General features: G+C 41.9%; 1 protein-coding gene across 3 annotated transcripts; it reads right to left on the reverse strand.

The window, feature by feature from the left end:
- Positions 1 to 267: 267 nt before the first annotated feature.
- clgn (calmegin) lies at positions 268 to 15,405 on the reverse strand. 3 transcript variants are annotated; one of them, XM_048261077.1, is made up of 15 exons: positions 15,293 to 15,405; positions 13,834 to 13,989; positions 13,616 to 13,689; positions 13,482 to 13,540; positions 13,145 to 13,286; positions 12,417 to 12,498; positions 11,966 to 12,158; positions 11,624 to 11,813; positions 6,862 to 6,975; positions 6,039 to 6,195; positions 4,994 to 5,209; positions 4,093 to 4,209; positions 3,102 to 3,297; positions 1,369 to 1,481; positions 268 to 1,246 (listed from the first exon to the last, which is right to left on the reverse strand). In XM_048261077.1, the coding sequence occupies exons 2-15, from the start codon at positions 13,987 to 13,989 to the stop codon at positions 1,163 to 1,165; spliced, it is 1,893 nt and encodes a 630-aa protein (XP_048117034.1). In that variant the 5' UTR covers positions 15,293 to 15,405; the 3' UTR covers positions 268 to 1,162. The 3 variants fall into 3 exon arrangements, with proteins under 3 accessions (XP_048117034.1, XP_048117025.1, XP_048117041.1); XM_048261068.1 differs by lacking the exon at positions 15,293 to 15,405 and adding an exon at positions 15,055 to 15,234; XM_048261084.1 differs by lacking the exon at positions 15,293 to 15,405 and adding an exon at positions 14,393 to 14,416.
- Between the last annotated feature and the right edge of the window lie 287 nt (positions 15,406 to 15,692).

Genomic DNA, 15,692 nt, shown 5'->3' on the forward strand with positions numbered 1-15,692 from the left:
TTAATTTCATGAATTCTGACAGCTGAATGACCCCTTATTGCTTAAATATAAAGTGATGCTACAACAAAATTACACAAAGGAGAAACATTCTCCCACTGCAATAACATGTTGAGGGTGCAATAACACCAAAGGATCAGCGTCTAGACTTTGGTGAACAAGTTTGTTGTGTACTGTGCTCCTGTATGATAATATCTGTCTACCTGTGTGCATTCTTGCATTGCCAAAATATTTCACATCTTAACACAACACAGACGTGGTAAGAAGCAGTGTTTTTTGTAAAGATTTATTTTCAAGAGCCATGTACAAGTTTGCAAACAGGAATCTGCCTTGAGAGGCCAGAAACATGAACTAGAAAAAGCTGGAGGAAATGCCTGTACATAACACTTGAATTTAAAGAAAACACACCCTCTCAGAAGTGATCGTTCAGTACAGTGTGAAGGCTTCACATTTACCGGCTCAGTAACCAGACAGTAGTGGCAACATATTCAAAAGCCAGTGACAAAAGTAAACATACTAACTTCAACAGAACTGCATTTTCATAAAAAGAAACTATTTCTAAAGTCAGTTGCGTATCAGTACATCTCTTCATCATTGAAAGTAACTTAGTAAAAACATGACATTGACTTTCATTGAATAAGTTAAAAAAAACAAACACATCCGTAGATTACCTAGAGGTAACTTTGAAAGCAACTGAAAGGCAGCTTACCTCTTTGAATATTCTTCACTAAATTTTTTCACATTTATTTATTTATTTATTTATTTATTTATTATTATTAATCCTAAAATGTGCCATTTCATCCATCTTCCAGATTGTGGACCTCATTGTAGAGAAACTGAAATTCAATTGTTGGTGGTGAATTCCAACTGAAGGATAAAACTCAACACCTTATAGAACTTCTATCTGAGCAGGAAGACTGAAGGGGGGGGGGGGGTGGCAGGGAAGGAGTTCAGCAGAATGGAAGGAGGAAGCTGAAAGGATGGAGCTGACTGAATCCAGGAGGAAAGGGAAGGAGGGGGAGGGGAGAGTAAACAGAAAGCCTGCATGCAGTTGGGTAGACATGAGAATCCACCAGAGACATGCAGAATGGAGAGGGGTGGGAGGGGGAGGGAGGAGGTAGCAGTGAGCTAAGTGTTTTTGCGGTCATCAAAGTAGTCTAGTCCTTCAGTCCTTCCGTACTCTGCGTTTCCTGACCGCCTGTTTGAGTCCGTCTCCAGTGATGTGGGCCCCCTCATCTGCCTCCTTCATCTGAAAAACACAAGATGACAAACAGACACACACAAGTCTTGGTGAGTAACACTGAACTTGAGCCGTGTTTTTGAAACATACACAGGGTTGTTGAAGAGATGAACTGCTCCGTTTCACCACACCTCATCATCTGATGCCGTGTCGTTGGACTTGGTGACTTCGTCCTCCTCTGCTCCGTCCGGGACGTCACCTGCAGCCTCTCCAGCAGCTGCCTCCGCCTCATCAAGCTTTTCTTCTGCAAATAAAAATCGTGGGACCGCCGGTCAAGGACCTTGCAGGATCAGTGCTCAAAACAGTGTAAACAACACTGTAGATAATGAAGTCGATTTGAAAACAAAGACAAACAAATCTGACTGCTCACACAGAGGTCTTAGCCAGCAGATTAAGAGAGAGATTCAATCAGTCAAAGCACTGGTGTTTTTACTAGTGTTAATTTTGTCACCTATTTTTAATTTAGTCTTAGTCTTGTGACGAAATGTCCTTTTTAGTCTTTGTCATATTTAGTCATTCAAATATCATTTTTGTTAGTCAAGTTTTAGCTCTACTAAAAAGTCTCGTCATTTTAGTCTAGTTTTAGTAAAAAAAAAACTAAAGGTATCTTAGTCTTAGTCAGTTTTAGTCAACACATTTTAGTCTTTTTTTTTATAACAAATTATTTCTGATTACCATTTGAGTCAAATAGTGTTTCACACATCTCAATTTTCCAACAATATTGTGTGTCCACAGGGCTACTCGTCTGTTATAATTACTCATTCTGATTTTTTGTCAGTCAGTATGTTTACATGCACAGGTAAGTCGAGCTACAGTTATAGCTCGGCTGGGATTTGACCATAGACAGTAAGATTTGACTGGACCACTGTCATATTTGTAGACCAGTGTTTCTCAAAGTGTGGTCCGGGGATCACTGGTGGTCATAAAGCTATCCCAAGTAGTCCTTGAGCAGGCGTGGTAAAATATAATATAGATGAGTTGTTTGCAATATTGAACCAACTTGCATGTAAAAACAGTTCTGCAACACTAATTATAGGCTACTGTTGAAGTAGTTCTAATTTTTTTTTTTAGCTAGGGTTAGTTAAGTTGTCCTGAAACTGAAAAAGTTTGAGAAACACTGTCGAGGGCCAAAGTATTAATGTTTTACTCCGCCTCACTAGATGGCGATATGCTACCAAAAACACAACACATTCCCCAAACAGACTCTCTATCTTAGCCATAGCTAACTTGCTAGCTTAACTTTCCATATTAGCTTACTTGCTAGCAAACTTTGCATCATCAGTTTAACTAGTTAAATAGTTGACATTACATGATGAACATTTTTCGTATGGACATTCTGGGAATGTTAATTTGTATGAGAGAAGCTTCAACTTCTGGGTATGTAGCATTGTGGCATAAAGCTTAGGTAGTTAGCTTGCTAACTCTGGCAGAAATCTTCAGTGTTCTTGTTCCATGTAGTTTCGTGTTGCAGCCACAGGGTTGCAGCAACAGCACGTGACTAGCCTACAGGAAAGCTGTTGGCGTATGAACTCATTCGAATATTTTGAAAACATAATAGCTAGATATTCTGTCTTCTCATTTTGTAGACGAAAATGAAGAGAGATTTTATCTTAGTTTTTATTTCATGCAAAACATTTTAGTCTCGTCTTTTTAGGTCAACAATAATGCATCTTAAGATAGTCTTAGTCAGTGTTTCAGGACATTACTGCCGTCTCGTCATCGTCTCGTCTTAGTCATGAAAAAAAAGGTCGTTGACGAACATATTTCCTCTCGTCTCGTCTGACGAAATTAACACTAGTTTTTACTAAGTCCAGTGTTGCAACATGTGCACTAAGAGCCTCTGGTGAGTGTCTGTGTAAATTACCCAAATCTCCTTTGCCCTCAGCAGCCTCAGTCTCAGCTTCAGCATCCTCCTCTGCCTCATCCTCTTCCTCCTCCTCTCCTTCTCCCTCTCTCTCAGCATCTCCCTCAGCCTGTTCTTCCTCCTCCTCTTCCTCTTCTTCCACGTCTGCCGCTTTGGGGGGGTCGACCTTCTTGTAGGTATAGTCATCTGTTGCCTTCTGTAATAGAGAAAAACAAAGGATCCTTACCGTCACCTATTCAATGCTCACAGCTTTGCGCCGGTTTACCCCTCGGACATCCATTGAGTAACATCATGGTTTTGTAAAATTAACATGATTCATAACTGGGACAGCAGACGAAAACTAGCATTCATGGCTAACTAATTCTGGTACTTTCCAGTACATGGCTAATTTAAATGAGCATGTTATTTAATGTGTACTGTCCCTTTCAAATAAGTAAGGGATAATGTATGGAACGCCGGTCATTATCGGGAAAGTCCCAACAGGGTGAACCGGCCCCAGACGCACCACCGGAAAAAACATCTGCTTTCACTTTTGAATGAAGTTCCATTGCAAGAAGTGACCGGATTAGGCCTACTTGCGGAGTGATATAAAAAGACGTAAATCAGAAGCACAAAAGCTGTTGCCATTGACAGTGGTAATTATATGTTTCAGCGGTAATTACATGAATATATTTGACCGTAGAACGTTGGGAAATCCCATTCAAGTCAATGGAGTGTTCTACTAGCATTGTGAATTGCCGTATAATAAAATATAAACATACATTTAAAAATAAAGAGATTATTGCCACACACTGGTCTAATGTAAGGAATTCGCTACTAATAAACAATTCCATTTAATTAGACCAGTGTGCGGTGATTATCTTTATTTTTAAAAGCCTGATATTCTTGCACCTGGGACCTGAAAATGGCAAAACAACCAGTCCAAACAACCCCAAGATGATAAAAATGGAAGCTGGAGACTGGCTGGGTTGCCCTGTAAACACCCTCTTACCTTTGGCCAGCAGAAAAGCACACCCAGGCCGATGGGGAGTCCCACGGTCAGGATGTAAATGATCCACAGCCACGGCCGGTCCTCTGCAGCCAGCACCAGCTGACTCAGGATGCCGGGCTTGAGGACACACAGACACAGACAGGAGGAAGGTCACCAGTGTGTGGTGTGTGAGTGAGAGTGAGAGTGAGAGTGAGTGTGAGTGTGTGTGTGTGTGTGTGTGTGTGTGTGTGTGTGTGTGTGGGTCTCTGTCACACACCAAACACAGGAGGCACACAGATGAGATCAGGTATAGAACTATAGAACATGTCTGAGTGTGTGTGTGTGTGTGTGTGTGTGTGTGTGTGTGTGTGTGTGTGTGTGTGTGTGTGCGCGCGCACGCGATGTGTGTGACTCCAAATCCATTCCATTTAGAAGACTTTGGATGAATTTCAGCAATAGCTGGTATGTTGAGCCTGTTTCAGTCCATGAAATGCAGATGCCGATATTGACGCCAGCATTGATATCTTTCATCACAGTACAGCATGGTTTCTCAAAGTGTGGTCCGCGAGCAGATGTGGTAAGATGGGTTTTCTTATCACTGTTTCTTAAAACTGCCTATGCGAGACTCGAAGGCAAAGTTGAGAGTCACATAGATTAAGTGTTTGCAATATTGAACCAACTCATATGTAAATCCAAACACTATTGTTTAAATGGTCTGTTTAATCATCCTGTCAGACAAAAAGGTTTTTTTTTAAATTGGCTGTTGTCTTTGGTCCTAAGTTACGCTGCAGTACAGTCATATAATTTAGTGTCCAATTCAAACACATTTAAGTGTACAGTGTCTCTAAGTACATAAAAATAGGCATCTGTATGTATGCGTGTGTGTGTGTGTGTGTGTGTGTGTGTGTGTGTGTGTGGTTACCTCATTGGCACTGGCCACCAGCTTCTTGAGCCCCCAGCTGTCTGAAGCCCACCGGTCAGCCACAGCCTTTTCTGAGGTGACGATGAAGTTGTCAAAGTAGATGTCCGACGTCATGGACCAGAGCTCCAGGCCCACCGCCCTGAAGGCACTCATACGGAAAGGATGCAGGTCCTCAAAGTAGTCTGGGTTGGGGATCTTACGGGGACTCCACGTACCCTGAACAATGCACATACAAAAGGCTTTGTGGACTTACAGTAGAATGAAGAGCACTTCTTGTGCATACCCGTGTCTCGGTGTCACGGGTACGCTGGCGACTACACCACTCCGTCCGGCATCTTTTGCCTTGTGTGTCAATGTCTTGTATGTGGAGTGCTTTGGGTTGCACTCTGTGCATACAAAAATGCGCTATATAAATAAAAGTGACTTGACTAAATTGCTATTAAATCCGCTTAGAATTGTGACCTTGCTGTGAAAATGTGTTTCAAAACTGCTGAATTCAAGTTAACTCTCTTTTCACAACATAGTAAATATGGGAGACTAAGTTAAGTTATGCAATCAGGCGGTATCTCTAAGCTAATGTTAGAATGCTGTTAGGATGTTGAGCTTAGCATGCTTAGTTACAGCTGTTAGAATGCGGTTAGGATGTTGAGCTTAGCATGCTTAGTTACAGCTGCTTGCCAATTTAACTAGGTTACTCGTGCAGGGCTCTGTTCATTTTACTGACTCTTGCAAAATCCTGATGCAGATGGAAAAGTGTTCTCCAAGACTCAAAAGTGCTTGTCCCAAGGAGAAGCAGTACTACGATTCTTTATTTTAACTAACTACATAGAAATCATTATGAATTGCATCCACACTATGAGTAGCCTTTTAACTGTGTTAAAACTGCTAGGGTTCCTCCCTCACGAATGTGTTTAAGTGACAGGCACACAATAAGACTTACACACTACCAAGACAATCTTAATGTGACAGTAACTCAACTTAAACCTACACACCTACAATGTATTACACCCCAGTGGGAAACAGTGTACTGTCTGTGGTTGTTTACCTGGAAGTTGGGGTTATCAATAAGGGGTGCCTTCCACTTGCCCTTGTAGTGGGGGTTGTTCATCATGGGGGGTTTCCAGGCTCCACACCCTATGGCCATCTCACATGCGGGGTTGGGGATCTGAGGGGCCTCCCACTCTCCATCCATTTCCTCGTCCCTGGAGGAGACAATTCAGAACTTCCTCACTACACAGCTACGGGGCGGCAGTGGCTCAGGAGGTAGAGTCGTCGTCCAGCAGCTGGAAGGTTGTCGGTTCGAGCCCAACTCCTCCTGACCCTAGTCAAAGTGTCCTTGAGCAAGACATGCAAGTGCTCCCAATGAGCAGGTTGGCACCTTGCATAGCAGCCTCAGCCATCGGTGTGTGAATGGGTGATTGTGAGGCATGACATTGTAAAGCGCTTTGAGTGCTCAGAGGAGTTGAAAAGCACTATATAAATGCAGTCCATTACTGCACAATCATCAAAAGAATTATGTGGAATTCTGTTCAAGCTGTATTGAACACAGCCGCACTCTTCCACTGTATTTAGCACATCGCCATTCGTGATGGGTGGTATTACAAGAGAGCTGGACTGGCGCTAGCCGGTATGCTAGTGCACGCTAGCTTCAGTGGATATCTGGACAACACTTAGGCATTTTTGTCATTATGGCAAGACTGTTTTTTCTTCTGTTTCTATTTTTAGGTAATTTTTATCGTTTTATGCAAACTCCACATAGCACCTTTAACGTGGATATAAAAGGTGGCATTCTTGCCTTCGTACAAAAGCAGTTGGGTCTTCTGACTCAATGAGTCAAAGCAGTCGGATCTTTCGCCTTTTAGCCTTACCAGTCGTCTGGTTTCTCAGCGCTGGGGTCTGGCACCAGCTCCGGCTCGTCGTCCAACCAGTCCTCTGGCTTCAAACCGCTGGGGTCCTCAATCATGGCTGGGGCCTCCTCATCCCTACAGAAGGGACATAATGACAGACAGACTCAATTGCATCTATCTACTCAACAGCATCATGACATTATCCATCCATTCAACAAAATGACATTCATTGTCCTAGTCACAGACCTTAAGTGGGGTATACAAGGGGTATCACACTAAAAGTTTTTAACTACAAGTTTCCTCTGAGGTTAGTAAGAACTGCTAGAACTGAAGATGAGAGAAAGACTCCAATGTAATGGCACACTTGTATTGACAGAAGCTAATTCGATTTCACCATAAAATGTAACGTGTAAACATTACCTAATGCCGTGTTTTGAGTTGGTCACCAAGTTGTTTACATGAGCTACGAAGTTGTATCTCTACTCGTTCAGCTCGTTTGAACTCAGAGTACCCTCAAGTTTAAAATTCCAAAATGTCTGCGCCCATTTTCCTTCCGCAGTCTGTTATCCTTAGCAACAGTCTGTTATACAGAAATATCAGACCTCCGAACGTTGGGAAGGCATATTCAAGTGAATGGAGGATTCTGCAGCTTTATGAAGAGCTGTGGAATAGGCGAAGCATCACTAAATCAGTCGTAGGAACAATAGTGTCCAACCTCAATCTGTCGCTATGTTATGACGTTTGTGGAAATGCGGTGTAGCAATTCGTAACTGCTACTGCTATATCTGGTAACTATTGCCAAAAAGCGTTTCACCAGCACAACCCTTTCCGATTAAAGAAGCACTATGCAGGTCTGGTTATTCCTTCGCCGTTTCTGGGTTTTTGCCGGATTTGGGCTCGCATTTTTCACTACACAGCTCCCCCAGCAGCTTCGTTTTCAAGTTTTCTAGAAACACAGCCACATGACACTTTCCCATTCCATTTAATACAGCCACCACACCAGGGTTTCCTTTGTCCGGTAATTGTTGGACATTGGGTGGAACAAAATTGAAATGTCCGACAAAATTAAATATCTCCGGTCAAATTGTCCGATTTAAATTGGCTAATAATCCCTTCCCCCTAACAAAATCTGAATAATAAAGCAAAAATACACTGTCATTTGGCTAGGTTTCAAAAGAACAGGCTCTACCGTAAGTTATAAAACAACACGCAAATGCTGCATTTCAAATAAAGCACACATCTAAAACGTGTTATAAACAACAAACGAATGAGTGAGATGGTTCAAACATGGAGTGAGATGGTTCAAACATGGTCAGAGACGTTCCACCACCACCAGAGAAAAAGTGGAGGTGTCTGAACCGCACTAAGACACTTTATCATTTTCCGTGCAGACAGACCCATGGCTACACTGGACATGTTCTGTTCCAGGGCATGCTTTCTCTGTCTATGATCTGCAGGTTTAGGGCCTCCTCGATGAGGAGATTGCTGGTCCGCGGATAATTTGCGGCACAATTGAAAGGCTTCATGGAACCGCGGACCAAAAGAAAAAGAAAGTAAACATTTTCCAGATTAGGCAATATTTCTTAATTTAGTGTTATCAAATAAAGAGGCAAAGCAAGTGCTGTGTGAGCATCTGCGTAAGTGAAACTGTTGAACCACTGGAGATATTGTGGGTAGAAGTAACAAACAACGGTATTTAAAACAACGACTGAAGCGGATTCTTGCTTGCTCCTCAACTTGAGTAATTAAGAAGCGAAAATAGGATATTTGACCAGCATATCATCCAAATGTCCGGAAGACGAAACCTCTGCCGGTCACTTTGGCCGGCACCATTTTTTTCAAGCGGAAACGCTGCACCACATAGTAACACATGGTATTACAAGAGAACCAGCCAAGTGCTAGTTGATTTGCAAGCTAACTTCAGTGGAAATTGACACATGGGGCTCAGGTGTTTTTGACATTACATCAAACTGTTTCCCCACATTCTGTTGCTATTCCTAGGTCATTTTTGGATGTTTTAAATGCCACGTAGCACCTTTAAAAAATGCCACGTAGCACCTTTAAGGCCATCTCTTCCCCAACTGGCACTGCCGGGCAGCTGAGGAGGCCCCATCAAGAGGGTCAGATGAGTTTCCCCAGTTAACTCAGAGAAATCCTTCTAAAAAGTATTAAAAGATGAGGACCGTTTCTGCGTCCTCATGTAGCCTTACTGAGATTGTTATGGTTAATCTTCCAGCAGAACTACACACATCTGTGTACGGAAGTTGAATGATATAAATTACAGGCCAATTAAGCCAAAGGCTTCAAGAGTCTTGATCCATTCAATCAAAAGCCTACTCCTCGGGGAGTTGTAGCGCAGCGCTAGCGTCAATGTACTGTACCACCAATAAGCTCAGTGCCATGATGTAACCAAGCGCTAGGGGTCAAGTCCGACCTGAGGTCATTGAATTTCATGTGGGCAGCTAAGGGAAGCCAGTGGAGGTAACAAGGCCGATATATCGGTGCATCCCTACTCCCCACATCTCCCAATCACTCATTTCCTGTAATCTCTTCACTCTCTTGACGAATAAAGGCTCAGTGTTTCCCCTACAGTGTATTTAACAGCGGCGCAGCGCCGCCGCTGGATTTTCAGCGCCGCTGCAACATAATATCACGAGATTCACTTAACACACTGTAAAAGCACAACGCCAACGCCATCTCGAAATTGTTTTCTGAAAGTCTTGAGTAAGTTAAGTGCATCAAACCGCGACTTAGCCTCTCATTATTCAGGACATATATGCGGCATGATGTGTCAGGTGATTACAAGCCCAAAGACAAGTCTGCAGCCCATATGGCTAGCCTACGTTCTGAACACGGGTTACATTGTTTAGCTATCCGACTGATGGGGTCTTGCTCCGCCACAGTGTAGCCTATGGTGTCATCGTTCACTTGTAGGTTACACAATAAATAGCCTACTTATAGGCCTGGTGACAATAAAAAATGATAGTTATATTTCATCACGAAGCTGTTTGTATGCCGTGAATTCGCTTGTAGCCTATGCCATATGTTAAGCTTGAGCAATTCCTCTGATCCAAAGCCTGCTTTGACACATTGACACTAATGTGAAACATGCATCCTCCTCTCCTAGCCTACATCAAATAAAAGAAACCAATTCATGATTACGAAATGAATTTAACATGGGAAAAAAAAAAAGTTTGTTGCGATTTAGCCTACTGTTGTGATGCGGTTCAACTCTGAGAACTCTTGCTCCGGCTGACAATTTTATCCAGAGAGCTGATTTCCCAAAGATGAGCCTCCATCAACATTCAACGACAAATTATTAAAACGTAAGTAATGCAATAGAGTAAACCAATGTGCTACAAGGTGTATGGTCTTAACGTTAATTGTAGCCTAGACTTGTAACGTTAGCGTGGGGCTACATGTAATGTTTGCATGGGAAAGCTAGGCTTAACACAGTCTAGGCCTGTTTAAACTTTCTGATAGTTAAAGGAAATATGAGCATATGTTGGCATATACGTGATAGCCTAAATTCTGTCCACTTAGCTATAATAGGCTATCACAAACAGACCTTTTTCTACGCTTATGCATTAGACATAGGAGCCTACATTCTCTTATCAGAAAGACGTGTTCTCATAACTTCAGCGTTCTCTTGACGGTGAGACTAACGGTCGCGACTTCAATCAAGTAGCCTAGGTCCTTTTCGAAAGTTAATTGTGAGAGTTGTATGGTAACTGTGGGAGTGATGTAGAAGAAAAGTGAGTATTTACTTTTTTTATAATGGGTTTGTTGTTTTGGGACTGAGAAATAGACTACAAGGAGAGCATCTGCTACGTGCATGCGTGTCAGCATTAATGCCCCCCCAACAATTCAATTCAATTACCAAAGAGCCTTAGAGATGTTCTTTGAAAAGCCCAGAAAAATTAAGTGCTCGCAGATTGGGTGTGGCCTTTGCCATTAAGACAAATTTAAATAAATTGTAAATAATCTAAAAAAAAAAAAAAAAAAAAAAAAAAAAAAAAAAAAATGCGCAACAACCCCCAAGTAATAGCACCGCTGCTGGAAAAATTTCTAGGGGAAACACTGAGGCTTAAAAAGTCTCAAAAGCTTTCTCCTGACCCAAAGACCTTATCAAACTGATAGATCTTGATAAGACAGAACATGTCTCTCACCAAGAGTCTGTCAGAAAGAGACTGTGATCAAAGTTAAAAGTGCTTCAAAACAATCGGTCAAAGCCTTAATGAAAATACTGTAGTCAGTTATAAGCACAGAGCGCCATCTGTGACAACTGAGGGGCCAACTTTGCCAGTTGCCACTGCAGATATTCTAGGAAGACTGTGTGTAGATATGACTCAATAATACTGTATCAGTCAGTCAGTTTGTTGTAAGACCTCTTTCTGTGTAAGCGCGAAACTCCCTTGAAAAGACATTCCATTGCACCCAACACCAGAGGCACCTCAGGATCAGGAAAACACGAATAGCCATGACAGAGACAGCTCCCCCTGTATCCATTGTAAACAAGTTTTTGTTGACCTTTTGCAGTACAAAGCTATAGATCTAAACCATTTCTAAAAGAATTCTCACATACACTAGTGGGGAAAAGGACACAATAAGCAAAGCAAAATGCTCTCACCACCAGCCACACCCTGCCAACAACACTATCTACAATCCTCAGAGAGAGAGAGAGAGAGAGAGAGAGAGAGAGAAAGAGAGATCCTTTTCTGCAAATGCACATACAAATGCCGATAAATAGACTGTTTCACTTTACCAGACGAGATTAACTCACCAGTCGTCTGGCTTCATGGCCTCTGGGTCCGGGATTTTGGCCCTCTCATCCCAGTCTTCTGGTTTACGGTCTTTGGGGTCGTCAATCTCTTTCGGTGGATTGACAGGAGGAACGACATCGTTGAGGAGGCTTCCCTGGTTCACGCTTGACTGGTCAATGAAAATCTCATAGGTGTTGTCAGGGTTGAGCACTAAGAGTTAAAAAAAAAGACATGTCAAACAAGCATGCCTCTAGAGTAATCATCATCTGCAGTTTATGTGAATTATCTAGGAATGATTTGCAGTTCCATGGACTTACAAAAAGCACTTCAGTTAACAGGTCATTGTAAGGTGGCCCACTCACCTAAGGTATAGAGGTGAGTCTTCCTATCTGTGTAGAACTTCTTCAGGTCTACATTTGCCCTCTTAGCATGCTTCTCCTCCAGGTCATTGTTAAGTGGGTTCTTGTGCCTGAATATGAAGTGCAACTTGTAGTCTTCACCGCATTTGTCTGGCCCAAACATAATGCTATATGGTGTACGGTCATTAAATTGCTCCTGAAATAGAGAAACATGTGAATGAGGACATACAGTGAACAAAGACCAAGACAAAGGAACCTTCTAGGGAAACAGGAAACATCTTTACAGAATAGTATGGTGTTTTTAATCAATTAATACACATTAGCCTGGTGTCCTGTGAGGAACTAGACTCAGTCAGATCAGTCTGAAGCTCATGTAATAACTAATGAGCTGGCATTACTTTCTCCAAACAAGACAGGAAAAAGGAACCTTTATCAGAAATAATATTGAACCTACCAAATCTAGATCTGCTGAGTCACTCAGCAACTTGATGTAAGCACCTCCACAGTCAATGCCATCTTGAAAGTTCACCTCATATCTAGATACACAGTAAAGGATTAACAACCTCTCTATATGCTTATGTCACGTGGTCGGCATTTGGAACATTTTCTGCATGAAAACCAGGCTGAGGTGAGAGAATGTTCGGAAAGTTGCTGAGTGAAGGGAGTAATGGCTTACTGCTGTGTACTAGACTGTAGTTTTTACCAATGACAGAATCAAGAACTATCTTTTCATCGTTTACCAAGAGACACAGACATCTGTCGGCAGTGGATTGCTAAGATAAAGCAAGATGTTGGACTATATATATATATATGATGTTTTGTTGAGATAGTGCACCAATCGTTCCCTTACCTCATATATGGGTGATTATGTAGCCCTCTATCCTACAGTATATAATAATTAATATATCCCCTTTATGCTGATCTCAGGATCCGATTTCTTTCATCCACATCCATCATCGTGAACATTACTGGCTTTTCATCCAAGCCATCTGGATTGTTTTCAAAGCAGCTCAAATTGTAAGTGACATCGTAATTGAATGTAGTTCTACAGTTCTTCCCACCTCAGACTTTTTATCGCAGAGGAAATATTAGAAATGGCGACCACGTTACATAAGCATTTCAGTTATCATACAGTCACCACAGCTCTCACTACTCTTCTCTTCAGAGCACCGGGGCACTTACTGAATGACCAGCGGCTTGTCTTCGAAAACAAACGGTTTGTCCAGCATGGCGGAAATGGCATGGTGCTTTGCCCGAGACTTCAAAACCAGACCCAAATCTCCAGGCACTTTATTTTCCTTTAGAGTCTCCACTTCCCATTTGCCTGAGGAGAGAATGAAAAAAAAAAAAATCCTTCAGTGGATGTAGATTAAACAAACAAAACAAATAAATAATGATTAATTATTATAGTAGTTTCATTTTCAGAAATTGTGAAACAAAGCACTTACTCTGAAAGGGAAACAACCAATAAACACACATAGCAGAAATAAATCCCCATCACCCAAATTCTGGTACAAACCATCATATTTGGCAATGTCATCATCCACATCTTCTTTCATAGTTTTAGACAGGTGCCACCTTGAAAAGATGGACAAGACAAGTCAGAACAGTCCGTTTGAGATCATGCATGTTTCCCATTAGCTGAACTCTTACCGTCCCATTGAGCCATCATCAAACGTCTCAGCGAAAAACACCTCTCCTGTGGGAACTGGAGTCTTGTATGTTACCTAAGTGTGTTAACAATCAACAAATAGAAGGAAAAATAAATAAATCTTTCACACATCTACAATAACATTTAACGTTCCACGCAATTAAGACCATGTACAATTATAAAGAAAATATGTTTTGTAGTCTCTCTTACACCTACAGACCTGGAAGGACACGTTAGCATCTGCCTCAGCGGCCTCCGTCTCTACTGAATCTTCCACGAAAGCCTCGTCCTCTTCTTCTGCCTCATCGACCTCTGCCCAGACTACCACGGCGACGGAGAGCAGGAAAATACACGTCCAGCTCCACCGCAGCCTCATCTTGATACATAAACGAAAAGATTGACTTTTTTTTTTTTTAAAGGTTAAACTATCATGGTACCATTTCTTGTGAGACCTTTACAGTATGCTAGCCTAACGTTATTGGTTTGACACCACTGTAAACCAGGCTAGTGCTGAATTGCTTTGACCATCCCCGTTTTGTTTCGTAGGCAAATGGCAACCCAACACCATAAACAGTCAAAATAATGAACATGAATACCAATGAAAATACGTTACGTTCGCCATTTGTTGATAGAATGCTATGTGAGAAAGTGATTTAATATGGAAATTTGGCAGGCAGGTCATTCGCATAACGTTACCAGGGTTAACGTTAAGTGCGCTCCTGAAAGATGCTGCAGCAGCTTAACGTAACGTTATTAGCTAGCAAGCAAACTTACTTTACCTCAAGTTTCCTTACGATAACGTTCTCACATTCAGTAGCTGCTATACTGCACAACTCCAATTCTTGCTGAGCCAACTACCACGTCAGTGACGTTAAGCTCTAACATTACGTTAACGTTAACCTACATGATTGTGTGTGGTTAATTTTAACTTTAACCTACATGGTACAAAAAAATAGTTGTGATTAAATTCCACTTATTTCTGAACATTAAATGGTAACGTTAGTATTTAACGTAATTAATAACTAAGTTTATTAATATTGAATGTGAGTTTATTTCAGAGTTAACGTTGGCCTGCACATCCCTCAGAAACTGATGTTCTCATGGGCGCCAATTCAACCCGTTAACACGTCAGAGCACTCTTATCACGAACATACAAAATCCACAGCATAATAGTTGGTCTGGCTCAGCTACCAATAGTTAAAAAAGACAGTTATGTTTATGAGCTGTAAGTTAATGCACAAGAGGCTGCTGACTCTTGCACACTAGGCATGTCACCGCCTTCGCGGCTAGCATAGTATTTATGGATGCTAAGGTTACCTCAGTCCTCAATGGCTAACGCTAACTAGCGTGCTAGCCAGGCAGCTAACGGTATACCGATATCTGTAAGCTCACGTTCTACGATAAGTCGCCAAAATGAAATGAAAGCTTTACAGAAACAAACCTTGTGCTGCCCCCTATATGTCCTTTTTATCCGGGACTGTTCAGATATGCGTGTCAGGGATTATTTTACAGAGCTGCTCACAGCCCACTTTGAATGAACACGCGAATGTTCGCGAACAGCAACCGTAGCCTAGTTCTACAGCCGATAGCACAAGTAGATTCTACGGCAGTGGCTCATTTATGCCGCGGCAAGCCGACCGCCGACTGCATGACTGTACTACAAGTAGACTACTACTTACTTCAAAATAAAAGTCTGCTCATTTGCCAGTCACCATTCTAGGTCCACTAATCTTACAATCCGTTGACATTCATATCACATCGTGTTCAACTAATTCCCTATCTGCATGCACAGCCTACTGTCTGATGTTTTCATTGTCAAATGTAATGTATGTATATATATTGCTTCACAATGTTAATTCTTCTACAAACGAACGGAATACCTAACAGGCTGTGTCCACAAGGTGGCACTGCTGACCATCAACCACAGGTGACCACAGCGCCGTAGACAAAAAAGAGGAGGTCACGAACGCAACTGACATGCCCTTAAAGAAAATACAAAAGGAAAGGATTGTATGCATTTGCTAACCTGGTAACCATCTCAGGCCCGTTTTCTGAGTTACAAACCCTATAGCAAGTGTA

Source organism: Alosa alosa, chromosome 1 (genome assembly GCF_017589495.1).
Source record: "Alosa alosa isolate M-15738 ecotype Scorff River chromosome 1, AALO_Geno_1.1, whole genome shotgun sequence".
NCBI lineage: Eukaryota > Metazoa > Chordata > Actinopteri > Clupeiformes > Clupeidae > Alosa > Alosa alosa.